Source organism: Salmo salar, chromosome ssa22, assembly GCF_905237065.1.
Source record: "Salmo salar chromosome ssa22, Ssal_v3.1, whole genome shotgun sequence".
NCBI lineage: Eukaryota > Metazoa > Chordata > Actinopteri > Salmoniformes > Salmonidae > Salmo > Salmo salar.
The window spans coordinates 6,940,001-6,966,316 of NC_059463.1; the positions used below are offsets into that span (position 1 = coordinate 6,940,001).

At 44.0% G+C, this 26,316-nt stretch overlaps 1 protein-coding gene across 5 annotated transcripts in view; it reads right to left on the reverse strand.

Annotated features, from left to right (window-relative positions):
* LOC106582687 (kinesin-like protein KIF21B) overlaps positions 1-26,316 on the reverse strand; it is a 126,368-nt gene that overhangs the window by 52,793 nt on the left and 47,259 nt on the right. For all 5 annotated transcript variants that reach the window (XM_045705847.1, XM_014165984.2, XM_014165985.2 and 2 more), the window contains exons 2-3: positions 6,635-6,857; positions 1-60 (exon numbers count right to left, since the gene is read on the reverse strand). The exon at positions 1-60 is cut by the window's left edge and continues 123 nt beyond it. In XM_045705847.1, the coding sequence (XP_045561803.1) occupies positions 1-60; positions 6,635-6,857 (283 nt within the window). The remainder of the gene's footprint in view (positions 61-6,634; positions 6,858-26,316) is intronic.

Below are 26,316 nucleotides of genomic sequence, written 5' to 3' on the forward strand. Positions count from 1 at the left end.
CTTCTCCTGCACGTTCATGTCAAACCCTGTCCCCATGGTATGGGTCTTCCCTGAGCCTGTCTGAAACAGAGAGAGAGAGACACGCACACATTATTTATAACACACACATCACAATTTGGTCACTTCAAGTCAGTGCATTCAAATCAAATCAATGCTTGTGTTCCTAGCTCCAACAGTTCAGTAGAATCTAACAATTCACAACAATACACACATCTAAAAGTAAAAGAATGGAATTAAGTAATACAGTTGAAGTCGGAAGTTTAAATACACTTAGGTTGGAGTCATTAAAACTCGTTTTTCAACCACTCCACAAATTTCTTGTTAACAAACTATAGTTTTGGCAAGTCGGTTAGGACATCTACTTCGTGCATGACAAGTAATTTTTCCAACAACTGTTTACAGACAGATTATTTCACTTATAATTCACTGAATCACAATTCCAGTGGCTCAGAAGTTTACATACACAAAGTTGACTGTGCCTTTAAACAGCTTGGAAAATTCCAGAAAATTATGTCATGGATTTAGAAGCTTCTGATAGGTTAATTGACATCATTTGACTCAATTGGAGGTGTACCTGTGGATGTATTTCAAGGCCTACCTTCAAACTCAGTGCCTCTTTGCTTGACTTCATGAGAAAATCTAAAGAAATCAGCCAAGACCTCAGAAAAAAATGGTATACCTCCATAAGTCTAGTTCATCCTTGGGAGCAATTTCCAAAATGCCTGAAGGTACCACGTTCATCTGGGACCACGCAGCCGTCATACCGCTCAGGAAGGAGACGTGTTCTGTCTCCTAGAGATGAACGTACTTAGGTGCGAAAAGTGCAAATCAATCCCAGAACAACAGCAAAGGACCTTGAAGATGCTGGAGGAAACAGGTTAAAAAATATCCATATCCACAGTAAAACGAGTCCTATATTGACATAACCTGAAAGGCCGCTCAGCAAGGAAGAAGTCACTGCTCCAAAACAGCCATAAAAAAGCCAGACTACAGGTTGCAACTGCACATGGGGACAAAGATGGTACTTTTTGGAGAAATGTGCTCTGGTCTGATGAAACAAAAATAGAACTGTTTGGCCATAATGACCATCGTTATGTTTGGAGGAAAAAGGGGGAGGCTTACAAGCCGAAGAACACCATCCCAACCGTGAAGCACGGGGACAAAGTGGAGTCGCAATTCAACGGCTCAGACACGAGAGGTATGTGGCAGGGTCTACAGTCAATCACGGACTACAAAAGAAAAATCAGCCCTGTCGCGGATCACGATGCCTTGCTCCCAGACAGACTAAACAAGTTTATTGCTCGCTTTGAGGACAATACAGTGCCACCAACACGACCCGCTACCAAAACCTGCGGGCTCTCCTTCACTGCAGCCAACGTGAGTAAAACATTTAAACGTGTTAACCCTCGCAAGGCTGCAGGCCCAGACGGCATCCCCGGCCGCGTCCTCAGAGCATGCGCAGACCAGTTGGCTGGTGTGTTTACAGACATATTCAATCAATCCTTTCCTCCCAGTCTGCTGTCCCCACATGCACAGTCTGCTGTCCCCACCATTGTTCCTGTTCCCAAGAAAGCTAAGGTAACTGAGCTAAATGACTACCGCCCTGTAGCACTCACTTCCGTCATCATGAAGTGCTTTGAGAGACTAGTCAAGGACCATATCACCTCCACCCTACCTGACACCCTAGACCCACTCCAATTTGCTTACCGACCCAACAGGTCCACAGACGACGCAATCGCAATCACACTGCACACTGCCCTAACCCATCTGGACAAGAGGAATACCTATGTTAGAATGCTGTTCATCAATTACAGCTCAGCATTTAACGCCATAGTACCCTCCAACAACGACGAGACGGCCTACAGGGAGGAGGTGAGGGCCCTCGGAATGTGGTGTCAGGAAAATAACCTCGCACTCAATGTCAACAAAACAAAAGAGATGATCGTGGACTTCAGGAAACAGCAGAGGGAGCACCCCCCTATCCACATCGACGGGACTGTAGTGGAGAGGGTGGAGAGTTTTAAGTTCCTCGGCGTACACATCACAGACAAACTGAAATGGTCCACCCACACAGACAGCGTGGTGAAGAAGGCGCAGCAGCGCCTCTTCAACCTCAGGAGGCTGAAGAAAATTGGCGTGTCACCAAAATCGAGAGCATCCTGTCGGGCTGTATCACCGCCTGGTACGGCAGCTGCTCCACCCACAACCCGAAGGCTCTCCAGAGGGTAGTGAGTTCTGCACAACGCATCTCTCATACACACAATGCATCACCGGGGCAAACTACCTGCCCTCCAGGACACCTACACCAGCCGATGTCACAGGAAGGCCAAAAAGATCATCAAGGACAGCAACCACCCAAGCCACTGCCTGTTCACCCCGCTAACATCCAGAAGGCGAGGTCAGTACAGGTGCATCAAAGCTGGAACCGAGAGACTGAAAAACAGCTTCTATCTCAAGGCCATCAGACTGTTAAACAGCCATCACTAACATTGAGTGGCTGCTGCCAACATACTGACTCAACTCAAGCCACTTTAATAATGGGAAAATTGATAGTAATCAATTTATCACTTGCCACTTTATATTATTTATATTAGATAATGTTTACATAACCTACATTATTCATCTCATATGTATATACTGTACGCCATACCATCTACTGCATCTTGATGTAATTACCGTTAATTCCGGACTATAAGCCGCAACTTTTTTCACACGCTTTGAACCTCACGGCTTAAACAATGACGCGGCTAATATATGGATTTTTCCCGCTTTCAAATTTTTTTCGTCCAAAAAAACATTCTGTGACGTGCTCAGTTTTTTGGCGGCATGAAGCTTTCATTAGACCAATGAAATTTCCGAACGGGTTAAGGTCAAACAGTGACGAGAGCGACAATGAAAACGATCCAATATCGGATGAAGCAATTCTGAGGCTATTCAACTCCGACACCAAAGGAGATGACTTCTGTGGTTTCAGTGCACAGGAGGAAGAAGATAGTGACCAATTACTTTCTTGGTAGGCTACTGTTTACTGCTAATTTTAAATGTTTTGTTACAAGCCGTGTTTCGTTAAAGCCTATTTATTTTTGTTACAAGCCGTGTTTCGTTAAAGCCTATTTATTTTTGTTACAAGCCGTGTTTCGTTAAAGCCTATTTATTTTTGTTACAAGCCGTGTTTCGTTAAAGCCTGTGTAAAGTTAATTTGTTTCAATGTACCGGTAGGCACCTGCGGCTTATAGACATATGCGGCTTATTCATGTTCAAAATAATACTTTTAAAAAAATTCAGTGGGTGCGGCTTATATTCAGGTGCGCTCAATAGGGAAGGTTGAACACCAGACGGGCTGTGGCGTTCTGGATGAGTTGTAGGGGTTTAATGGCACAGGCAGGGAGCCCAGCCAACAGCGAGTTGCAGTAATCCAGACGGGAGATGACAAGTGCCTGGATTAGGACCTGCGCCGCTTCCTGTGTAAGGCAGGGTCGTACTCTGCAAATGTTGTAGAGCATGAACCTACAGGATCGGGTCACCTTAAACAATGCTGCTTTATATGTTTTCAAACCCTACAATACTAATCTCATATGTATATACTGTACTCCATATCATCTATTACATCTTGCCTATGCCGTTCGGCCATCACTCATTTATATATTTTTATGTACATATTCATATTCATTCCTTTACACTTGTGTGTACAAGGTAGTTGTTGTGGAATTGGTAGATTACTTGTTAGATATTACTGCATGGTTGGAACTAGAAGCACAAGCATTTCGCTACACTTGCATTAACACCTGCTAACCATGTGTATGTGACAAATACATTCGATATGGGGGGTGGGAGCATCATGTTGTGGGAGTGCTTTGCTACAGGAGGGACTGGGGAACTTCACAAAATAGATGGCATCATGAGAGAGGAAAATTATGTGGACATATTGAAGCAACATCTCAAGACATCAGTCAGGAAGTTAAAGCTTGGTCGCATATGGGTCTTCCAAACGGACAATGACCCCAAGCATACTTCCAAAGTTGTGGAAAAATGGCTTAAGGACAACAAAGTCAAGGTATTGGAGTGGCCATCACAAAGCCCTGACCTCAATCCTATAGAAAATTTGTGGGCAGAACTGAGAAAGCGTGTGCGAGCAAGGAGGCCTACAAACCTGACTCAATTACACCAGCTCTGTCAGGAGGAATGGGCCAAAATTCAACCACCTTATTGTGGGAAGCTTGTGGAAGGCTACCCGAAACGTTTGACCCAAGTTAAACAATTTAAAGGCAACACCATTGTATATAGTCAAACAAAATAAGGCTAGCTATTAAAACACAGGAGCTCATCTAAACCATATTGCACATGAAGTTGCACACTTGATCAATGCAACAATTCACAAACGTGTGGATATTTTTAAAGTCTTTAATTTTCAATACGGCTAACAGAGAAAAAAAGGCTGTCTACTGGTATTTTGTTTTATTAGGGGGTAGATCCCGCTCCAGAGTACAGGCCTCGGTGTAACGCACATTCCTTTGACGATAAACGCGAATCCGACCATCACCCTTGGTGAGACAAAGCCGCGACTCGACAGTGAAGAGCATTTTTTGCCAGTCCTGTCTGGTCCAGCGACGGTGGGTTTGTGCCCATAGGTGACGTTATTGCCGGTGATGTCTGGTGAGGACCTGCCTTACAACAGGCCTACAAGCCCTCAGTCCAGCCACTCTCAGCCTATTGCGGACAGCCTGAGCACTGATGGAGGGATTGTGCATTCCTGGTTTAACTCGGGCAGTTGTTGTTGCCATCCTGTACCTGTCCCGCAGGTGTGATGTTCAGATGTACCGATCCTGTGTAGGTGTTGTTACATGTGGTCTGCCACGATCAGCTGTCCGTCCTGTCTCCCTGTAGCACTGTCTTAGGCGTCTCACAGTACGGACATTGAAATGTACTGCCCTGGCCACATCTACAGTCCTCATGCCTCCTTGCAGCATGCCTAAGGCACGTTCACGCAGAAGAGCACGGACCCTGGGCATCTTTCTTTTGGTGTTTTTCAGAGTCAGTAGAAGGCCTCTTTTGTGTCCTAAGTTTTCATAATTGTCCCCTTAATTGTCTACCGTCTGTAAGATGTTAGTGTCTTAACGACCGTTCCACAGGTGCATGTTCATTAATTGGAATGCGTGTTAGCATGGGAAACAATGTTAAAACCCTTTACAATGAAGATCTGTGAAGTTATTTGGATTTTTACAAATTATCTTTGAAAGACAGGGTCCTTAAAAAGGGACGTTCAAAAGTTTGGGGGTCACTTAGAAATGTCAATGTTTGTCCTTTAAAATAACATCAAATTGATCAGAAATACAGTGTAGACATTGATAATGTTGTAAAAAAATAGTTTTTCTATTTAACCTTTATTTAACTAGGCAAGTCAGTTAAGAACAAACTCTTTTACAATGACGGCCTAGGAACAGTGTGTTAACGGCCTTGTTCAGGGGAAGAACGACAGATTTTTACCTTGTCAGCTTGGGGCTTCGATCCACCAACCTTTCGGTTACTGGCCCAACGCTCTAACCACTAGGCTACCTGCAAAACACCAGTCTCAACGTCAACAGTGAAGAGGCGACTCCGGGATGCTGGCCTTAGCAAAGTTGCAAAGAAAAAGCCATATCTTAGACTGGCCAATAAAAATAAAAGATTAAGATGGGCAAAAGAACACAGACACTGGACAGAGGAACTCTGCCTAGAAGGCCAGAATCCCGGAGTCGCCTCTTCACTGTTGACGTTGAGACTGGTGTTTTGCAGGTACTATTTAATAAAGCTGCCAGTTGAGGACTTGTGTGGCGTCTGTTTCTCAATCTAGACACTCTATTGTACTTGTCCTCTTGCTCAGTTGTGCACCGGGGCCTCCCACTCCTGGCATGGAATAGCCTTCATTTCTCAAAACAAGAATAGACTGACGAGTTTCAGAAGAAAGGTCTTTGTTTCTGGACATTTTGAGGCTGTAATTGAACACACAAATGCTGATGCTCCAGATACTCAACTAGTCTAATTAAGGCCAGTTTTATTGCTTCTTTAACAGAACAACAGTTTTCAGCTGTGCAAACATAATTCCAAAAGGGTTTTCTAATGATCAATTAGCATTTTAAAATGATAAACTTGGATTAGCTAACACAACGTGCCAATGGAACACAGGAGTGATGGTTGCTGATAAATAGGCCTCTGTACACCTATGTAGATATTCCATAATTTTTTTTAAAAAAAACAGCTGTTTCCAGTTACAATAGCCATTTACAACATTAACAATGTCTACACTGTATTTCTGATCAATTTTATGTTATTTTAATGACAAATTTGTGCATTTCTTTCAACAAAAAAATCTAAAAAAATTCTAAGTGACCCCAAGCTTTGAACGGTAGTGTATATATAAAATATACGTACACACATCTTTTAAAAAATATATTTCCTTTATTACCGTCCAACCCTACCACCCCTCCTCCAGTTAAGGTATTAAGGTACCATCTCTCAAAAAAAGATTTGAATCTAGAGCAGTCTCTTTACACTACAAACATATATTTCCTGGGACTAGTATGTGTCATCAAAGTAATATAGTGTAAAGAGGCCTGTGTGTATGCACATTTGAGAGTGTGTGTCTCTCTCGTAGTACCTGTCCGTAGGCGAACACCGTAGCATTGTATCCGTCGAAACAGCCCTCGATGAGTTTGTGGACGCAGGCAGCATAGATCTCCTGCTGAGCTGAGTCAATGTCGAACACAAAGTCGTACGTGAAGGCCTTGTCTTTACCCAGCAACATCTGGGGCTCCCCGGGCGTGACCAGCGTACACACGTGACAGCCCTCAATCTTCTCCTTCGCCATCTGGGGACGGATCCTTCAAAACACAGGAGAGAAGAGAGACACGAGGTCAAAGAGGGGTTAAAACAGTGGTCATCACGGTCAATCTACAGTTAAAAGTTTAAAAACGTAGGGCCCAAAAAGATGACCCTTTTTTTTTGCACTGAAACATGCAAAAAAATCCCTGCTAGGGGTAAATGCAGGTTTAAACTAATTCAACAACAAAGAATATGATCTACATGATCGGTCTCTGTGTGTAAAATTTAAAAAAAGTGGGTAATGTGAACCTAACTCACGGCAAAAAAAATGTATAGAAAGCAATCCAATGTTATTTATTGCCTAGACTTTACGGCAAATGACACTCAAGTTTTGAGAAAAAAAACAACACACTAATATTGCAGTTCCCATGACAGCCTTTATAATAGAACGCTTGTGACCACACATCTAAATATTGCACTTAAAGTAGAAAAACATGTTAAAGCAGAAATAGAATGAAACAAACAGGCATTGTATTTTTGCTCTACAGTGGCCACTATAGTAGACATCGACGTTCAGAGTAAAAAACATAATAATCCCTCCCTCACTCACACAAGTGTTACAGGAAAGTTCAACAAAACCAATATCTTTGAGCTACACTGCACATTATTACATTGTACACTTTCTGCCTGTGTACATCTGTTCTGCAATGTGCCAGCAGAGCATGATAACTTTGTTGGCATAATTGATCTCTTTCAGGCAGAGAGTACACCTGGCATAGCCCTTTTTATCCGCTGTATTGAAAAGTGAGAAGGGGGAAAGTGTGTGGTGTTCCTTTCACCTCTATAGTGGCATCCAGCTTAAGTGTTGCTCCAAAGTATTGAATCCAGTATTGCTCCAAACCCGCATCACTCGTTCGTTTACAGCCATTTGTGATTCAAAGCCACCCCCCCCTCAAACTTGTCTCATCGGATCTACACAAGTCACATAGGTCACATATTTTGGATTCAAAACAGCGACTTTCGCAGAAAGGTGACTAGTTTGCATCCCTGAACAATACAGGAGAGACACACTGTCAACTAGGGGTTGAAATAATGTCATTATTCAAATACAGAAGATGTATGGTCAATGAAATGGTGAGATGACGGTACTTTGTTATATAAAACACATTTGAGAGCATTCCAACAAGCTATTACTGAGGATGAGCTTAAAAAAAAAATAGATGAAGAACTTGAACTGACCTAGATAATGTGGAGTGCAGATCATTAGCTAATCATTTTAATCTGGTAAAATCCATGACCAAGCAAAATCAGTAGTGTATCTCCCCCACTAACCTCCTAACCCCCCCCTTGGGAGGTAATCTCCCACACACACAGAAACCCCCCCCCCCCCATAGAGATAAGCCCCCCCCACTGAGACCACACCAGTCTCTCTCTCCCATGTTCTCTCCATATGAGCAGCTGCACACACTTATCAATTCACACATGTGCCCTCACACACACAGTCTTGTACAACTAACCTTGTGGGGACACACAATTCAGTCCCATTCAAAATCCTATTTTCCCCTAACACGAGCCCGTACCCTAACCTTAACCCGAATACCTAACCTCAAACTCTAAAAAAACAAACCCTAGCTCCGAACACTAATTCTAACCTTAACCCTAAACACAAACAACCAAAAAACAAAGAGACCACACTTATCACCCTATACTATACTTTAATCTGAAACATGATAATACAAAGAACCATGCCCACCACACACACACACACACAGAGAGACACCTTCCCCCAGTGCTGACTGCAGCAGTTTGTTGAGGCTGAGGGCTCAGAAGACTGGCCTACAGACCTGCATTAGGGAGCGAGGATTACTAAGCACAGTACCAATCAAAAGTTTTTACGAACTAACCACTACTACCATTTTCTACATTGTAGAATAATAGTGAAGAGCGTGCAAAGCTGTCAAAGGCAAGGGGTGGCTACTTTGACGAATCTCAAATATAAAATCTATTTTGATTTGTTCAACCCTTTTTTTGGGTTATTACATGATTCCATATGTGTTATTTTTTACAATGCAGACAACGGTAAAAAATATAAAAAAATTAAGAAAAACCCTGGAATGAGTAGGCGTGTCCAAACGTTTGGACTGGTACTGTCGTTGCATTAACAAATATTAAAACACACGTCACATTCAAAACACACTGCCTCCGACATATTTACATACATTAGCAGGCCTATTAGTAGAACTCTCGAGAAGACAAAAGAGGAAGCTGCACAATCAGAGACTGAACGGCACCGCTCTTAAGGCCATGCTGCCGTCGGAACCCATCCTGTGTCTTTCCAGAGTATCTCATTCTAAAACGGTTTCTGGTATAGTTTGAAGCTGACTGCTTACACCAAGCACTGCGTGGATGTAGATGTGTTACGTCGTCCCAACGTAATAGAATGCCAGGAGCGTTGGCGGTACACCTGTGGACGTGAAAGGACTGAGGGCCGTTCGTTCCACTCTCCTGGCTTTCTCTCTCGCTCACGTTATTTTTTGCCAGTTCTCTCTCTCTCTCCTTTCTTCTCTGTCCCTCTCCTCTTGTTTTTATCTGCCCTTGGAGACACCCACCTGATAATACTCATTCTGCGGTACTTACTGAGCACTCAGCCACAATGGGTTGGATTTGGTTGTAAATTAGAATATTTTTAATTAACTTCTGAAAGTCAAAGCAGCAGTAGGTCAGAGAACACAACAGACAAGACGCTGGAGAGTTTAGTCACTAGAACAGACACACCCCTATTCTCTCTCCATTCCATCTCTCTCTCTCCATTCCATCTCTCTCTCTCCATTCCATCTCTCTCTCTCCATTCCATCTCTCTCTCTCCATTCCATCTCTCTCTCTCCATTCCATCTCTCTCTCTCCATTCCATCTCTCTCTCCATCCCATCTCTCTCTCTCCATTCCACCTCTCTCTCTCCATTCCATCTCTCTCTCTCCATTCCATCTCTCTCTCTCCATTCCATCTCTCTCTCTCCATTCCATCTCTCTCTCTCCATTCCATCTCTCTCTCTCCATTCCATCTCTCTCTCTCCCATTCCATCTCTCTCTCTCTCCATTCCATCTCTCTCTCTCCATTCCATCTCTCTCTCTCCATTCCATCTCTCTCTCTCCATTCCATCTCTCTCTCTCCATTCCATCTCTCTCTCTCCATTCCATCTCTCTCTCTCCATTCCATCTCTCTCTCTCCATTCCATCTCTCTCTCTCCATTCCATCTCTCTCTCCATTCCATCTCTCTCTCTCCATTCCATCTCTCTCTCTCCATTCCATCTCTCTCTCTCCATTCCATCTCTCTCTCCATTCCATCTCTCTCTCTCCATTCCATCTCTCTCTCCATTCCATCTCTCTCTCTCCATTCCATCTCTCTCTCCATTCCATCTCTCTCTCTCCATTCCATCTCTCTCTCTCCATTCCATCTCTCTCTCTCCATTCCATCTCTCTCTCTCCATTCCATCTCTCTCTCTCCATTCCATCTCTCTCTCTCCATTCCATCTCTCTCTCTCCATTCCATCTCTCTCTCTCCATTCCATCTCTCTCTCCATTCCATCTCTCTCTCCATTCCATCTCTCTCTCTCCATTCCATCTCTCTCTCCATTCCATCTCTCTCTCCATTCCATCTCTCTCTCTCCATTCCATCTCTCTCTCCCATTCCATCTCTCTCTCTCCATTCCATCTCTCTCTCTCCATTCCATCTCTCTCTCTCCATTCCATCTCTCTCTCTCCATTCCATCTCTCTCTCTCCATTCCATCTCTCTCTCTCCATTCCATCTCTCTCTCTCCATTCCATCTCTCTCTCTCCATTCCATCTCTCTCTCTCTCCATTCCATCTCTCTCTCTCCATTCCATCTCTCTCTCCATTCCATCTCTCTCTCTCCATTCCATCTCTCTCTCTCTCCATTCCATCTCTCTCTCTCCATTCCATCTCTCTCTCTCTCATTCCATCTCTCTCTCTCCATTCCATCTCTCTCTCTCCATTCCATCTCTCTCTCCATTCCATCTCTCTCTCTCCATTCCATCTCTCTCTCCATCCCATCTCTCTCTCTCCATACCATCTCTCTCTCTCCATCCCATCTCTCTCTCTCCATCTCTCTCTCCATTCCATCTCTCTCTCTCCATTCCATCTCTCTCTCTCCATTCCATCTCTCTCTCCATTCCATCTCTCTCTCTCATTCCATCTCTCTCTCTCCATTCCATCTCTCTCTCTCCATCCCATCTCTCTCTCTCCATTCCATCTCTCTCTCTCCATTCCATCTCTCTCTCTCCATTCCATCTCTCTCTCCATTCCATCTCTCTCTCTCCATCCCATCTCTCTCTCTCCATCCCATCTCTCTCTCTCCATCCCATCTCTCTCTCCATTCCATCTCTCTCTCCATCCCATCTCTCTCTCTCCATTCCATCTCTCTCTCTCCATTCCATCTCTCTCTCTCCATTCCATCTCTCTCTCCATCCCATCTCTCTCTCTCCATTCCATCTCTCTCTCCATCCCATCTCTCTCTCTCCATCCCATCTCTCTCTCTCCATTCCATCTCTCTCTCTCTCCATTCCATCTCTCTCTCTCCATTCCATCTCTCTCTCTCCATTCCATCTCTCTCTCTCCATTCCATCTCTCTCTCTCCATCCCATCTCTCTCTCTCCATCCCATCTCTCTCTCCATTCCATCTCTCTCTCCATCTCTCTCTCCATTCCATCTCTCTCTCCATTCCATCTCTCTCTCTCATTCCATCTCTCTCTCTCCATCCCATCTCTCTCTCTCCATTCCATCTCTCTCTCCATCCCATCTCTCTCTCCATCCCATCTCTCTCTCTCCATTCCATCTCTCTCTCTCCATTCCATCTCTCTCTCTCCATTCCATCTCTCTCTCTCCATTCCATCTCTCTCTCTCCATTCCATCTCCCTCTCTCCATTCCATCTCTCTCTCTCCATCCCATCTCTCTCTCTCCATTCCATCTCTCTCTCTCCATTCCATCTCTCTCTCTCCCATTCCATCTCTCTCTCTCCATTCCATCTCTCTCTCTCCATTCCATCTCTCTCTCTCCATCCCATCTCTCTCTCTCCATTCCATCTCTCCTGTATGACTGCATCTCTCTCTCCATTCCATCTCTCTCTCTCCATTCCATCTCTCTCTCTCCATTCCATCTCTCTCTCTCCATTCCATCTCTCTCTCTCCATTCCATCTCTCTCTCTCCATTCCATCTCTCTCTCTCCATTCCATCTCTCTCTCTCCATTCCATCTCTCTCTCTCCATTCCATCTCTCCTGTATGACTGCATCTCTCTCTCTCCATTTCATCTCTCCTGTATGACTGCATCTCTCTCTCTCCATTCCATCTCTCCTGTATGACTGCATCTCTCTCTCTCTCCATTCCATCTCTCCTGTATGACTGCATCTCTCTCTCTCTCCATTACATCTCTCCTGTATGACTGCATCTCTCTCTCTCTCCATGCTATCTATCCTGTATGACTGCATCTCACTCTCTCAATTCCATCTCTCCTGTATGACTGCATCTCACTCTCTCAATTACATCTCTCCTGTATGACTGCATCTCTGTCTCTCTCCATTCCATCTCTCCTGTATGACTGCATCTCTGTCTCTCTCCATTCCATCTCTCCTGTATGACTGCATCTCTCTCTCTCCATTCCATCTCTCCTGTATGACTGCATCTCTCTCTCCATTCCATCTCTCCTTTATGACTGCATCTCTGTCTCTCTCCATTCCATCTCTCCTGTATGACTGCATCTCTCTCTCTCCATTCCATCTCTCCTGTATGACTGCATCTCTCTCTCTCTCCATTCCATCTCTCCTGTATGACTGCATCTCTCTCTCTCTCCATTCCATCTCTCCTGTATGACTGCATCTCTCTCTCTCTCCATTCCATCTCTCCTGTATGACTGCATCTCTCCCTCTCTCCATTCCATCTCTCCTGTATGACTGCATCTCTCTCTCTCTCTCCATTCCATCTCTCCTGTATGACTGCATCTCAGTCTCTCCATTCCATCTCTCCTGTATGACTGCATCGCTCTCTCTCTCCATCCCATCTCTCCTGTATGACTGCATCTCTCTCTCTCTCTCCATCCCAGCTCTCCTTTATGACTGCATCTCTCTCTCTCCATTCCATCTCTCCTGTATGACTGCATCTCTCTCTCTCTCCATTCCATCTCTCCTGTATGACTGCATCTCTCTCTCTCTCTCCATTCCATCTCTCCTGTATGACTGCATCTCTGTCTCTCTCCATTCCATCTCTCCTGTATGACTGCATCTCACTCTCTCTCTCAATTCCATCTCTCCTGTATGACTGCATCTCACTCTCTCCATTCCATCTCTCCTGTATGACTGCATCTCACTCTCTCAATTCCATCTCTCCTGTATGACTGCATCTCTGTCTCTCTCCATTCCATCTCTCCTGTATGACTGCATCTCTGTCTCTCTCCATTCCATCTCTCCTGTATGACTGCATCTCAGTCTCTCTCCATTCCATCTCTCCTGTATGACTGCATCTCTCTCTCCATTTCATCTCTCCTTTATGACTGCATCTCTGTCTCTCTCCATTCCATCTCTCCTGTATGACTGCATCTCTCTCTCTCCATTCCATCTCTCCTGTATGACTGCATCTCTCTCTCTCTCCATTCCATCTCTCCTGTATGACTGCATCTCTCTCTCTCTCCATTCCATCTCTCCTGTATGACTGCATCTCTCTCTCTCCATTCCATCTCTCCTGTATGACTGCATCTCTCCCTCTCTCCATTCCATCTCTCCTGTATGACTGCATCTCTCTCTCTCTCTCCATTCCATCTCTCCTGTATGACTGCATCTCAGTCTCTCCATTCCATCTCTCCTGTATGACTGCATCGCTCTCTCTCTCCATCCCATCTCTCCTGTATGACTGCATCTCTCTCTCTCTCTCTCTCCATCCCAGCTCTCCTTTATGACTGCATCTCTCTCTCTCTCTCTCTCCATCCCAGCTCTCCTTTATGACTGCATCTCTCTCTCTCTCCATTCCATCTCTCCTGTATGACTGCATCTCTCTCTCTCTCTCCATTCCATCTCTCCTGTATGACTGCATCTCTGTCTCTCTCCATTCCATCTCTCCTGTATGACTGCATCTCACTCTCTCTCTCAATTCCATCTCTCCTTTATGACTGCATCTCACTCTCTCCATTCCATCTCTCCTGTATGACTGCATCTCACTCTCTCCATTACATCTCTCCTGTATGACTGCATCTCTGTCTCTCTCCATTCCATCTCTCCTGTATGACTGCATCTCTGTCTCTCTCCATTCCATCTCTCTCTCTTCTCTCCATTCCATCTCTCCTGTATGACTGCATCTCTCTCTCCATTCCATCTCTCCTTTATGACTGCATCTCTTCTCTCTCCATTCCATCTCTCCTTTATGACTGCATCTCTGTCTCTCTCCATTCCATCTCTCCTGTATGACTGCATCTCTCTCTCTCTTCATTCCATCTCTCCTGTATGACTGCATCTCACTCCCTCTTCATTCCATCTCTCCTGTATGACTGCATCTCTCTCTCTCTTCATTCCATCTCTCCTGTATGACTGCATCTCACTCTCTCTCTCCATTCCATCTCTCCTGTATGACTGCATCTCTCTCTCTCTCTCCATTCCATCTCTCCTGTATGACTGCATCTCACTCTCTCCATTCCATCTCTCCTGTATGACTGCATCTCTCTCTCTCTCCATTCCATCTCTCCTGTATGACTGCATCTCACTCTCTCTCCATCCCATCTCTCCTGTATGACTGCATCTCCTCTCTCTCTCCATTCCATCTCTCCTGTATGACTGCATCTCTCTCTCTCTCTCTCCATTCCATCTCTCCTGTATGACTGCATCTCACTCTCTCTCCATTCCATCTCTCCTGTATGACTGCATCTCTGTCTCTCTCCATTCCATCTCTCCTGTATGACTGCATCTCACTCTCTCTCTCAATTCCATCTCTCCTGTATGACTGCATCTCACTCTCTCTCTCTCAATTCCATCTCTCCTGTATGACTGCATCTCCTCTCTCTCTCTCCATTCCATCTCTCCTGTATGACTGCATCTCTCTCCCTCTTCATTCCATCTCTCCTGTATGACTGCATCTCTCTCCCTCTGGCTTTATTGGTATGGGAAACATGAGAAGGAACACATTTAACATAAACCAAAAAAACTGGAAATTAATAGTAAATATTGCACTCAAAAAGTTATTTTTTAAACGTTTCACATTTCAAGTGTTGTGCAAATAGTTGTCGTACAAATAGTGGGGGAAGATAAATAAACCGATAAATATTGGTGGTATTTACAATGTTGTTTGTGCTCCACTGGTTGCCCTTTTCTCATGACAACAGGCAATCTGGCTCAGCCTTGTCCGAGGGAAACATATTTTAACACTCCAGAGGGGCGCCTGGTTAGGTTGATTCCCGTTAATGAATTCATTTTGGGAGACGCTTTCGGGACATGGTGGATATGGAGTTTGAACCTCATGGGAAGTGGAAATAAGAATGAAATGGACTTTGGTCCAGAAGAATGGAAAAATAAGACGCAAAATTGGTGTGGGAAAATGAAAGGAGAAAGCTTTGGGTAAAGTAAAATCAGTGAAGATCATGAAAAATGGGCTTGTTCTGATTTCTTGTTTTTCTGCGGTTAAAAAAAAAAAACGGTGTTGGATATTAATCAAGTTGATGGATATTATGCATCATGCTTTGAGCTACGGGGCAGGGCACCTGCCATGGTAGTTATATCTGAGGTCTCCGAGGATGTTGACACTGTTCTATTAACGAAAATTCCAGGAGTGGTTGATGTACGGAGGATGAATCGTATGGTTAATGACTGAAAGGAGTAAAGTATTTTCTCATGTGGAGTCTCTCCCTACTCGAGTACAGCTGGAATATGTGTACTATCAAATCCAAATCATATTGTATTTGTCACGTGCGCCGAATACAACTGGTGTAGACCTTACAGTGAAATGCTTACTTACAAGCCCTTAACCAACAATGCAGGTTAAGGGCTTGTAAATAAGCATTTCACTGTAAGGTCTATACCAGTTGTATGTGTGTGTGTGAAAGACCACTATAAAGGAGATTTGACATATTTAGTACAAGACAATGGCCAGGGAGAAAAATGATGGAATTTTCTGCATCTTTCTTAAGAGCTTCATGGAGTACTGTCTCCTGCGGTCCCACCTTTTCAGGCCCCAGAGCCTGAGCAGGGTATTTGAGTGTTTGAAGAACTGAAGGAGTGGGAATGTACATATGTTTGTTAATCATTTTTTGTAGTGTATGGGGGATTCATGTTAACTTTCCCTTCCCTGTAGGGAATGCATTTTTCTTTTCTAATCGTTTTACCCCCGTCCAGTTGGTGGCGACAATACACCTTTTGAGTGTAGTTCGCCATTAAACCCAAAGAAGAAGTAGGCAACGCGCATTCCCCCTATCTGTGCATGTCTGCTGCTTGCAGCAGTGGCGGCTGGTGGGAGGAACTATAGAAGGACGGGCTCATTGTAATGACTGGAAGGGAATAAATGGAACGGTATCAAGCATATGGAAACCACGTTTGACTCCGTTCCATTTATTCCATTTCAATGTGCCCATTCCTCCTATAGCTCCTCCCGCCAGCCTCCTCTGGCTCGCAGCTACCACTTCCTGTAGCCGTTAGCGATGACGCTAATGAAAAATCTTCAAGGTAGATGGGAAAGGCTTTACCAAAAAACCTTCTCAATTAAATGTTAACAAAGTAGCCTATGCTTACCTGGCATAATTATATCACCATATTTAAATCAATCCAGGGGGTATTTGTTTTGCAAACTCTACCATCACGCGTGCACTACAAAAATACCACTGAGCAACAGCCTCTTGCTACTGTAGGTGCGCACTGGAATTAAAGGGTAACCACCCAAAAATCGAAATAAAAAAATATATTAAAAAAACAGTACACATTTTCATTGCGGCCCTGGACAAGCACACTTGCTTAAACTTGTCAAGTAATCATCAAGCCCTCAATAAGTTCAAATGAGGTGTGTTTGTCCAGGGCAACAAAGATGTTGTACTGTTGGGAAACAATGCTCTAGAGCAACGTTGTCGGTGTTCCCTCTCCTTTTCTGCCTTCCTTCTGTTCCTCTTATAGACAGAGGCAGAGTAGGATTCATGTGAGGGTTGACCCGCAGTAAATCAGATGAAAATGGACCCCGAGTGAACACACACAGTTCATCATTGTTCATCTATCCTCGTGGGGACCTAAAATTCATTTCCATTGAATATTTTCCTGAAACCTTAACCCCTAACACTAAACCTAAACCTCTTACCCTAATTCTAACCCAAACCCTAAACCTCTTACCCTAATTCTAACCCTAACTCCTAACCCTAATCCTAAACCGAATCCCATACCCCAATTCTAACCCGAACTCCTAACCCTAACCCTTTACCCTAATTCTAACCCTAAACTTAAAATAGCCTTTGTCTTCATGGGGACGTGGGAAATGTCCCCACGAGGGAAGAAGAACCAACCCACGATCACACACAAACTCTGATCCCCGGACAGGAAATGCCACACCCATAAATAAATCAACACTCAAGCACATCTTACCATGACTGAATGCTCAGGGGTCTAGTAAAACTGACACCCCTAATACAACGCTCACAAACACTCACAAACACACACACAGGGCTCAGCTGGACCCGTGTAACAGTGTCAGCTCACACTGCTGCGCCAGTCAAAAAGGTCTGATCCATAACATTGATTACTACTGCAAATATCACACCCTTACAGACACAGACAAACAAGCACACACCCGAAGGGATGCTCTGCAGCTAAAAATAACCTATGATTAAAAAAAATGATTAACTGTGAGAGGGGGGGGGAGGAGGCAGAGAAAGATAATTCAAATCTCTGTCTATCCTATCTGAGTCATGATGTGGATGCCTGATATAGACAAACTAATCCGTCTATCTCGTCATCTAGTGAGTCTATATCACGCCCCAAGCCAACACCTCTCTGGCACTCAAGAAACTGTATGGGGCCATAAACAAACAAGAAACCGCTCACCCAAAGGCAGTGTTTCTGGTGGGTGGAGACTAACGCGGGGAGACTTAAAACCGTCCTACCTCACTTCTAGCAACAAGTCTCCTGTGCCACTAAAGGAGCTAAAACTGCACCACTTTTATTCTACTCACAGAAACACATACAAGGCCTTCCCCCATCCCCCCTTCTGCAAATCTGACCATGACTCCTGCTTCCTGTTTACAAAGTACCAGTGATGCACTCAATATGGAAGTAGTCAGATGAAGCAGATGCGAAGCTACAAGACTGTTTTGCTAGCACAGACTGGAATATGTTCCGGGATATATCTGATAGTATTGAGGAGTTTACCACAACAGTCACGGGCTTCATCAATAAGTGCACAGACGATGTCGTCCCCTCAGTGACTATAAGAACGTATCCAAACCAAAAACTATGGATTACAGGCGACATCCGCTCTGGGCTAAAGGCTAGAGCTACCACTTAGGAACGGGACACGGACGAATACAAGAAAGCACGCTACAGGCCCTCAAAAAGTTCTACAGCTGCACCATCGAGAGCATCTCGACTGGCTGCATCACCGACGTCTTGCTTCCAGACAAACTAAACACCTTCTTTGCCCGCTTCGAGGACATTACAGTGCAACCGACGCGGCCCGCTAACAAGGACTGCGGGCTCCCCTCTCCTTCTCCGTGGCCGACGTGAGTAAGACATTTAAATGTGTTAACCCTCGCAAGGCTGCTGGCCCAGACGGCATTCCTAGCAGCGTCCTCAGAGCATGTGCAGACCAGCCGGCTGGTGTGTTTAAGGACATATTCAAATCTCTCCCTATCCCAGGCTGCTGTCCCCACATGCTTCAAGATGGCCACCATTGTTCCTGTACCCAAGAAGGCAAAGATAACTGAACTAAATGACTATCGCCTTGTAGCACTCACTTCTGTCATCATGAAGTGCTTTGAGAGACTAGTCAAGGATCATATCACCTCCACCTTACCTGCCACCCTAGACCCACTTCAGTTTGCATACCGCCCCAACAGGTCCACAGACGATGCAATCGCCATCACACTGCCCTATCCCATCTGGACAAGAGGAATACCTATGTAAGAATGCTGTTCAGTGACTACAGCTCAGCATTCAACACCATAGTACCCTCCAAGCTCATAATTAGCTGGAGGCCCTGGGTCTCAACCCCGCCCTGTGCAATTGGGTCCTGGACTATGACGGGCCGCCTCCAGGTAGTGAAGGTAGGAAACAACATCTCCACTTCGCTGATCCTCAACACTGGGGCCCCACAAGGGTGTGTGCTCAGCCCCCTCCAGTACTCCCTGTTCACCCATGACTGCTTGGCCATGCACGCCTCCAACTCAAATCATCAAGTTTGCGGACGACGCAACAGTAGTGGGCTTGATAACCAACAACGACAGAGAGGAGGTGAGGGCACTGAGTGGTGTCAGGAAAAGAACCTCTCACTCAATGTCAACAAAACAAAGGAGATAGTCATAGACTTCAGGAAACAGCAGAGGGAGCACCCCCTTTATCCACATCAACGGGACAGCAGTGGAGAAGGTGGAAAGTTTTAAAGTTCCTTGGTGTACACATCCCAGACAAACTGAAATGGTCCACCCACACAGACAGCGTGGTGAAGAAGGCGCAGCAGCGCCTCTTCAACCTCAGCAGGCTTGTCACCGAAAACACAAACTTTTACAGATGTACAATCTGTAAAATCACCACCTGGTATGGCAACTGCTCCACCCACAACCGTAAGGCTCTCCAGAGGGTAGTGAGGTCTGCACAACACATCCCCGTGGGCAAACTACTTGCCCTCCAGGACACCTACACCACCCGATGTCACAGGAAGGCCAAAAAGATCATCAAGGACAACAACCACCCGAGCCACTGCCTGTTCACCCCGCTAACATCCAGAAGGCAAGGTCAGTACAGGTGCATCAAAGCAGGGACCGAGAGACTGAAAAACAGCTTCTATCTCAAGGCCATCAGACTGTTAAACAGCCATCACTAACATTGAGTGGCTGCTGCCAACATACTGACTCAAATCTGTAGCCAATTTAATAATGAAAAATTGATGTAATAAGTGTATCACTAGCCACTTTAAACAATGCCACTTTATATACTGTTTACATACCCTACATGACTCATCTCATATGTATATATGGTACTCTACCATCTACTGCATCTTGCCTATGCCGTTCGGCCATCGCTCATTTATTTTTATGTACATATTCTTCTTCATTCCTTTACACTTGTGTGTATAAGGTAGTTGTCGTGAAATTGTTAGATTACTTGTTAGATACTACTGCACGGTCGGAACTAGAAGCACAAGCATTTCGCTACACTCGCATTAACATCTGCTAACCATGTGTATGTGACAAATACAATTTGATTTGAATGACAGGTTTGCTTTCGAAATGATCGTTTCCGGATCTGACCATATTAATGACCAAAGGCTCGTATTTCTGTGTTTATTATAATTAAGTTTATGATTTGATATTTGATAGAGCAGTCTGATGTTTACCAGCTGCTCTTAGCAATGCTTGATTCACAGCGCTGTTTGCGACTTCAAGCCCATCAACTCATGAGATTAGGCTGGCAATACTAAAGTGCCTATTAGAACATCCAATAGTCAAAGGTATATGAAATACAAACGGTATAGGGAGAAATAGTCAACGCCTCATAATTCCTATAATAACTACAACCTAAAACGAACTTAAAACGTGAGCGTTTATTTTTTTATTTTTTACATGGCACATATTGCACTTTTACATTCTTCTCCAACACTGTGTTTTTGCATCATTTAAACCAAATTGAGCATGTTTCATTATTTATTTGAGACTAAATATATTTTATATATAAAGTTAAAATAAGTGTTCATTCAGTATTGTTGTAATTGTCATTATTACAAATACATATATAAAAATCGTCCGATTAAATCGGTATCGGCGTGGGGGAAAAAAAATCATAATCGATCGACCTCTAGTATATACAAACCACACACACACACGTTTACACTCATAATATGCTGCTGCTACTCTGCCTTCATGTACATATCTACCGATAATACCTTATTATCTATCCTGATGCCTAGTCACTTTACCCTGCCTTCATGTACATATCTACCTCAAATACCTTATTATTATCTATCCTGATTCCTAGTCTCTTTACCCTGCCTTGCAGTACATATCTACCTCTAATACCTTGTTATTATCTATCCTGATGCCTAGTCACTTCACCCTACCTTCATGTACATATCTACCTCAAATACCTTATTATTATCTATCCTGATGCCTAGTCACTTTACCCTGCCTTCATGTACATATCTACCTCTAATACCTTATTATTATCTATCCTGATGCCTAGTCACTTTACCCTGCCTTCATGTACATATCTACCTCAAATACCTTATTATTATCTATCCTGATGCCTAGTCACTTTACCCTGCCTTCATGTACATATCTACCTCTAATACCTTATTATTATCTATCCTGATGCCTAGTCACTTTACCCTGCCTTCATGTACATATCTACCTCAAATACCTCATTCCTCTCCACATTGATCTGGTACTGATACTCCCTGTATATAGCTCCACATTGATCTGGTACTGGTACTCCCTATATATAGCTCCACATTGATCTGGTACTCCCTGTATATAGCTCCACATTGATCTGGTACTGGTACTCCCTGTATATAGCTCCACATTGATCTGGTACTGGTACTCCCTGTATATAGCTCCACATTGATCTGGTACTGATACTCCCTGTATATAGCTCCACATTGATCTGGTACTTCCTGTATATAGCTCCACATTGATCTGCTACTCCCTGTATATAGCTCCACATTGATCTGGTACTGGTACTTCCTGTATATAGCTCCACATTGATCTGGTACTCCCTGTATATAGCTCCACATTGATCTGGTACTCCCTGTATATAGCTCCACATTGATCTGGTACTGGTACTCCCTGTATATAGCTCCACATTGATCTGGTACTGGTACTCCCTATATATAGCTCCACATTGATCTGGTACTGGTACTCCCTATATATAGCTCCACATTGATCTGGTACTGATACTCACTGTATATAGCTCCACATTGATCTGGTACTGGTACTCCCTGTATATAGCTCCACATTGATCTGGTACTGATACTCCCTGTATATAGCTCCACATTGATCTGGTACTGGTACTTCCTGTATATAGCTCCACATTGATCTGGTACTGGTACTCCCTGTATATAGCTCCACATTGATCTGGTACTGGTAGTCCCTGTATATAGCTCCACATTGATCTGGTACTGGTGCTCCCTGTATATAGCTCCACATTGATCTGGTACTGGTACTCCCTGTATATAGCTCCACATTGATCTGGTACTGATACTCACTGTATATAGCTCCACATTGATCTGGTACTCCCTGTATATAGCTCCACATTGATCTGGTACTGATACTCCCTGTATATAGCTCCACATTGATCTGGTGCTGGTACTCCCTGTATATAGCTCCACATTGATCTGGTACTCCCTGTATATAGCTCCACATTGATCTGGTACTGGTACTCCCTGTATATAGCTCCACATTGATCTGGTACTCCCTGAATATAGCTCCACATTGATCTGGTACTTCCTGTATATAGCTCCACATTGATCTGGTACTGGTACTCCCTGTATATAGCTCCACATTGATCTGGTACTGGTACTCCCTATATATAGCTCCACATTGATCTGGTACTGATACTCACTGTATATAGCTCCACACTGATCTGGTACTGGTACTCCCTGTATATAGCTCCACATTGATCTGGTACTGATACTCCCTGTATATAGCTCCACATTGATCTGGTACTGGTACTCCCTGAATATAGCTCCACATTGATCTGGTACTCCCTGAATATAGCTCCACATTGATCTGGTACTTCCTGTATATAGCTCCACATTGATCTGGTACTGATACTCCCTGTATATAGCTCCACATTGATCTGGTACTCCCTGTATATAGCTCCACATTGATCTGGTACTGGTACTCCCTGTATATAGCTCCACATTGATCTGGTACTGGTACTCCCTGTATATAGCTCCACATTGATCTGGTACTGATACTCCCTGTATATAGCTCCACATTGATCTGGTACTCCCTGTATATAGCTCCACATTGATCTGGTACTGGTACTCCCTGTATATAGCTCCACATTGATCTGGTACTGGTGCTCCCTGTATATAGCTCCACATTGATCTGGTACTGGTACTCCCTGTATATAGCTCCACATTGATCTGGTACTGATACTCCCTGTATATAGCTGCACATTGATCTGGTACTCCCTGAATATAGCTCCACATTGATCTGGTACTCCCTGAATATAGCTCCACATTGATCTGGTACTTCCTGTATATAGCTCCACATTGATCTGGTACTGATACTCCCTGTATATAGCTCCACATTGATCTGGTACTTCCTGTATATAGCTCCACATTGATCTGGTACTGATACTCCCTGTATATAGCTCCACATTGATCTGGTACTCCCTGTATATAGCTCCACATTGATTTGGTACTGATACTCCCTGTATATAGCTGCACATTGATCTGGTACTGATACTCCCTGTATATAGCTCCACATTGATCTGGTACTCCCTGTATATAGCTCCACATTGATCTGGTACTTCCTGTATATAGCTCCACATTGATCTGGTACTGGTACTCCCTGTATATAGCTCCACATTGACCTGGTACTCCCTGTATATAGCTCCACATTGATCTGGTACTCCCTGTATATAGCTCCACATTGATCTGGTACTGATACTCCCTGTATATAGCTCCACATTGATCTGGTACTGGTACTCCCTGTATATAGCTCCACATTGATCTGGTACTGGTACTCCCTGTATATAGCTCCACATTGATCTGGTACTGATACTTCCTGTATATAGCTCCACATTGATCTGGTACTGATACTCCCTGTATATAGCTGCACATTGATCTGGTACTGGTACTCCCTGTATATAGCTCCACATTGATCTGGTACTTCCTGTATATAGCTCCACATTGATCTGGTACTGATACTCCCTGTATATAGCTCCACATTGATCTGGTACTTCCTGTATATAGCTCCACATTGATCTGGTACTGGTACTCCCTGTATATAGCTCCACATTGATTTGGTACTGATACTCCCTGTATATAGCTGCACATTGATCTGGTACTGATACTCCCTGTATATAGCTCCACATTGATCTGGTACTCCCTGTATATAGCTCCACATTGATCTGGTACTCCCTGTATATAGCTCCACATTGATCTGGTACTGGTACTCCCTGTATATAGCTCCACATTGATCTGGTACTGGTACTCCCTGTATATAGCTCCACATTGATCTGGTACTGGTACTCCCTGTATATAGCTCCACATTGATCTGGTACTGATACTCCCTGTATATAGCTCACATTGATCTGGTACTGATACTCCCTGTATATAGCTCCACATTGATCTGGTACTGGTACTCCCTGTATATAGCTCCACATTGATCTGGTACTGGTACTCCCTGTATATAGCTCCACATTGATCTGGTACTGATACTCCCTGTATATAGCTCCACATTGATCTGGTACTCCCTGTATATAGCTCCACATTGATCTGGTACTGATACTCCCTGTATATAGCTCCACATTGATCTGGTACTCCCTGTATATAGCTCCACATTGATCTGGTACTGATACTCCCTGTATATAGCTCCACATTGATCTGGTACTTCCTGTATATAGCTCCACATTGATCTGGTACTCCCTGTATATAGCTGCACATTGATCTGGTACTGATACTCCCTGTATATAGCTCCACATTGATCTGGTACTTCCTGTATATAGCTCCACATTGATCTGGTACTTCCTGTATATAGCTCCACATTGATCTGGTACTTCCTGTATATAGCTGCACATTGATCTGGTACTGATACTCCCTGTATATAGCTCCACATTGATCTGGTACTGATACTCCCTGTATATAGCTCTGGTACTGGTACTCCCTGTATATAGCTCTGGTACTGGTACTTCCTGTATATAGCTCCACATTGATCTGGTACTGGTACTCCCTGTATATAGCTCCACATTGATCTGGTACTCCCTGTATATAGCTCCACATTGATCTGGTACTGGTACTCCCTGTATATAGCTCCACATTGATCTGGTACTGGTACTCCCTGTATATAGCTCCACATTGATCTGGTACTGGTACTCTCTGTATATAGCTCCACATTGATCTGGTACTGGTACTCCCTGTATATAGCTCCACATTGATCTGGTACTGGTACTCCCTGTATATAGCTCCACATTGATCTGGTACTGGTACTCCCTGTATATAGCTCCACATTGATCTGGTACTGGTACTCCCTGTATATAGCTCCACATTGATCTGGTACTGGTACTCCCTGTATATAGCTCCACATTGATCTGGTACTGGTACTCCCTGTATATAGCTCCATTCTTGGGTATTTTATTCATCGTGTTACTATTTTTTCTTTTTAAACTCTATTGTTGGGACAGGCTGGTAAGCAAGCATTTCACAGTAAAGTTTACACCAGTTGTATTTGGCGCGTGTGAAAAAATGTGATTTGATTTATATAGAAGAATGTTTAAACAACCACAGAGCCTCAGTACTCCCCAACACCACAGCAGGATGAAAACACACTTAGAAACTGATCCAAGGTCAGTTTTGATTTCCCTCCCTTAATAATTATGGTTAAAGGCAACTTCTACACCAAACACCCACCAGTCTACATTCGTTACCCCAGTGATTTGTTAAACTAAAATCCCAGCAGACACACGTTGAGGGAGTTAGGAACTCTTTACAAACTAGCTGTGAGGAGATTCTCCTATCAGTATAATTATCGAAACGCGCACACACACACACACACACACACACAGCGTTATCTAAAACCCCTAAAAGCCTCTCGAATCCCCCATTCGATGAAGATGAATCATCATAAAGTAATGGGTTTAGGGCTGAGATGAGACTGAAACACTAAATCTAAACTCATATAAAACAGTTTGGGCCTTTGCGTAAGGACTGTGAGTGCAACTGTCTCAGAACGTTTAGTCAGTTACTCCTCTGCTCCACCGTGCAGAAGGGAATATGAGGGAAACTGTGAACCATGTGTCTTCCATTTGCCATTCTGGTTCAAATCAAATCGAATTTTATTACAACAGGTGTAGACCTTCCGGTGAAAGTCTTTACTTACGAGCCCCTAACCAACAATGCCATTTAAAAAAAAAAAGACGGAAAAGAATAAGAGAATAAGAAATAAAAGGTTCTGTCAGTAGCACTTCTGATCCAGTGTGTAGGAGGCAACGGTGAGCCATGTGGGTCCCTCCTCATTGTGTGGTAATGTCAGCAGGTAACGTCAGTGATAAGTTCAAATGGTGGTCATATATCACCTCTAGTTGTCCTGATCAGAGAGACATGATCAGAGAGACA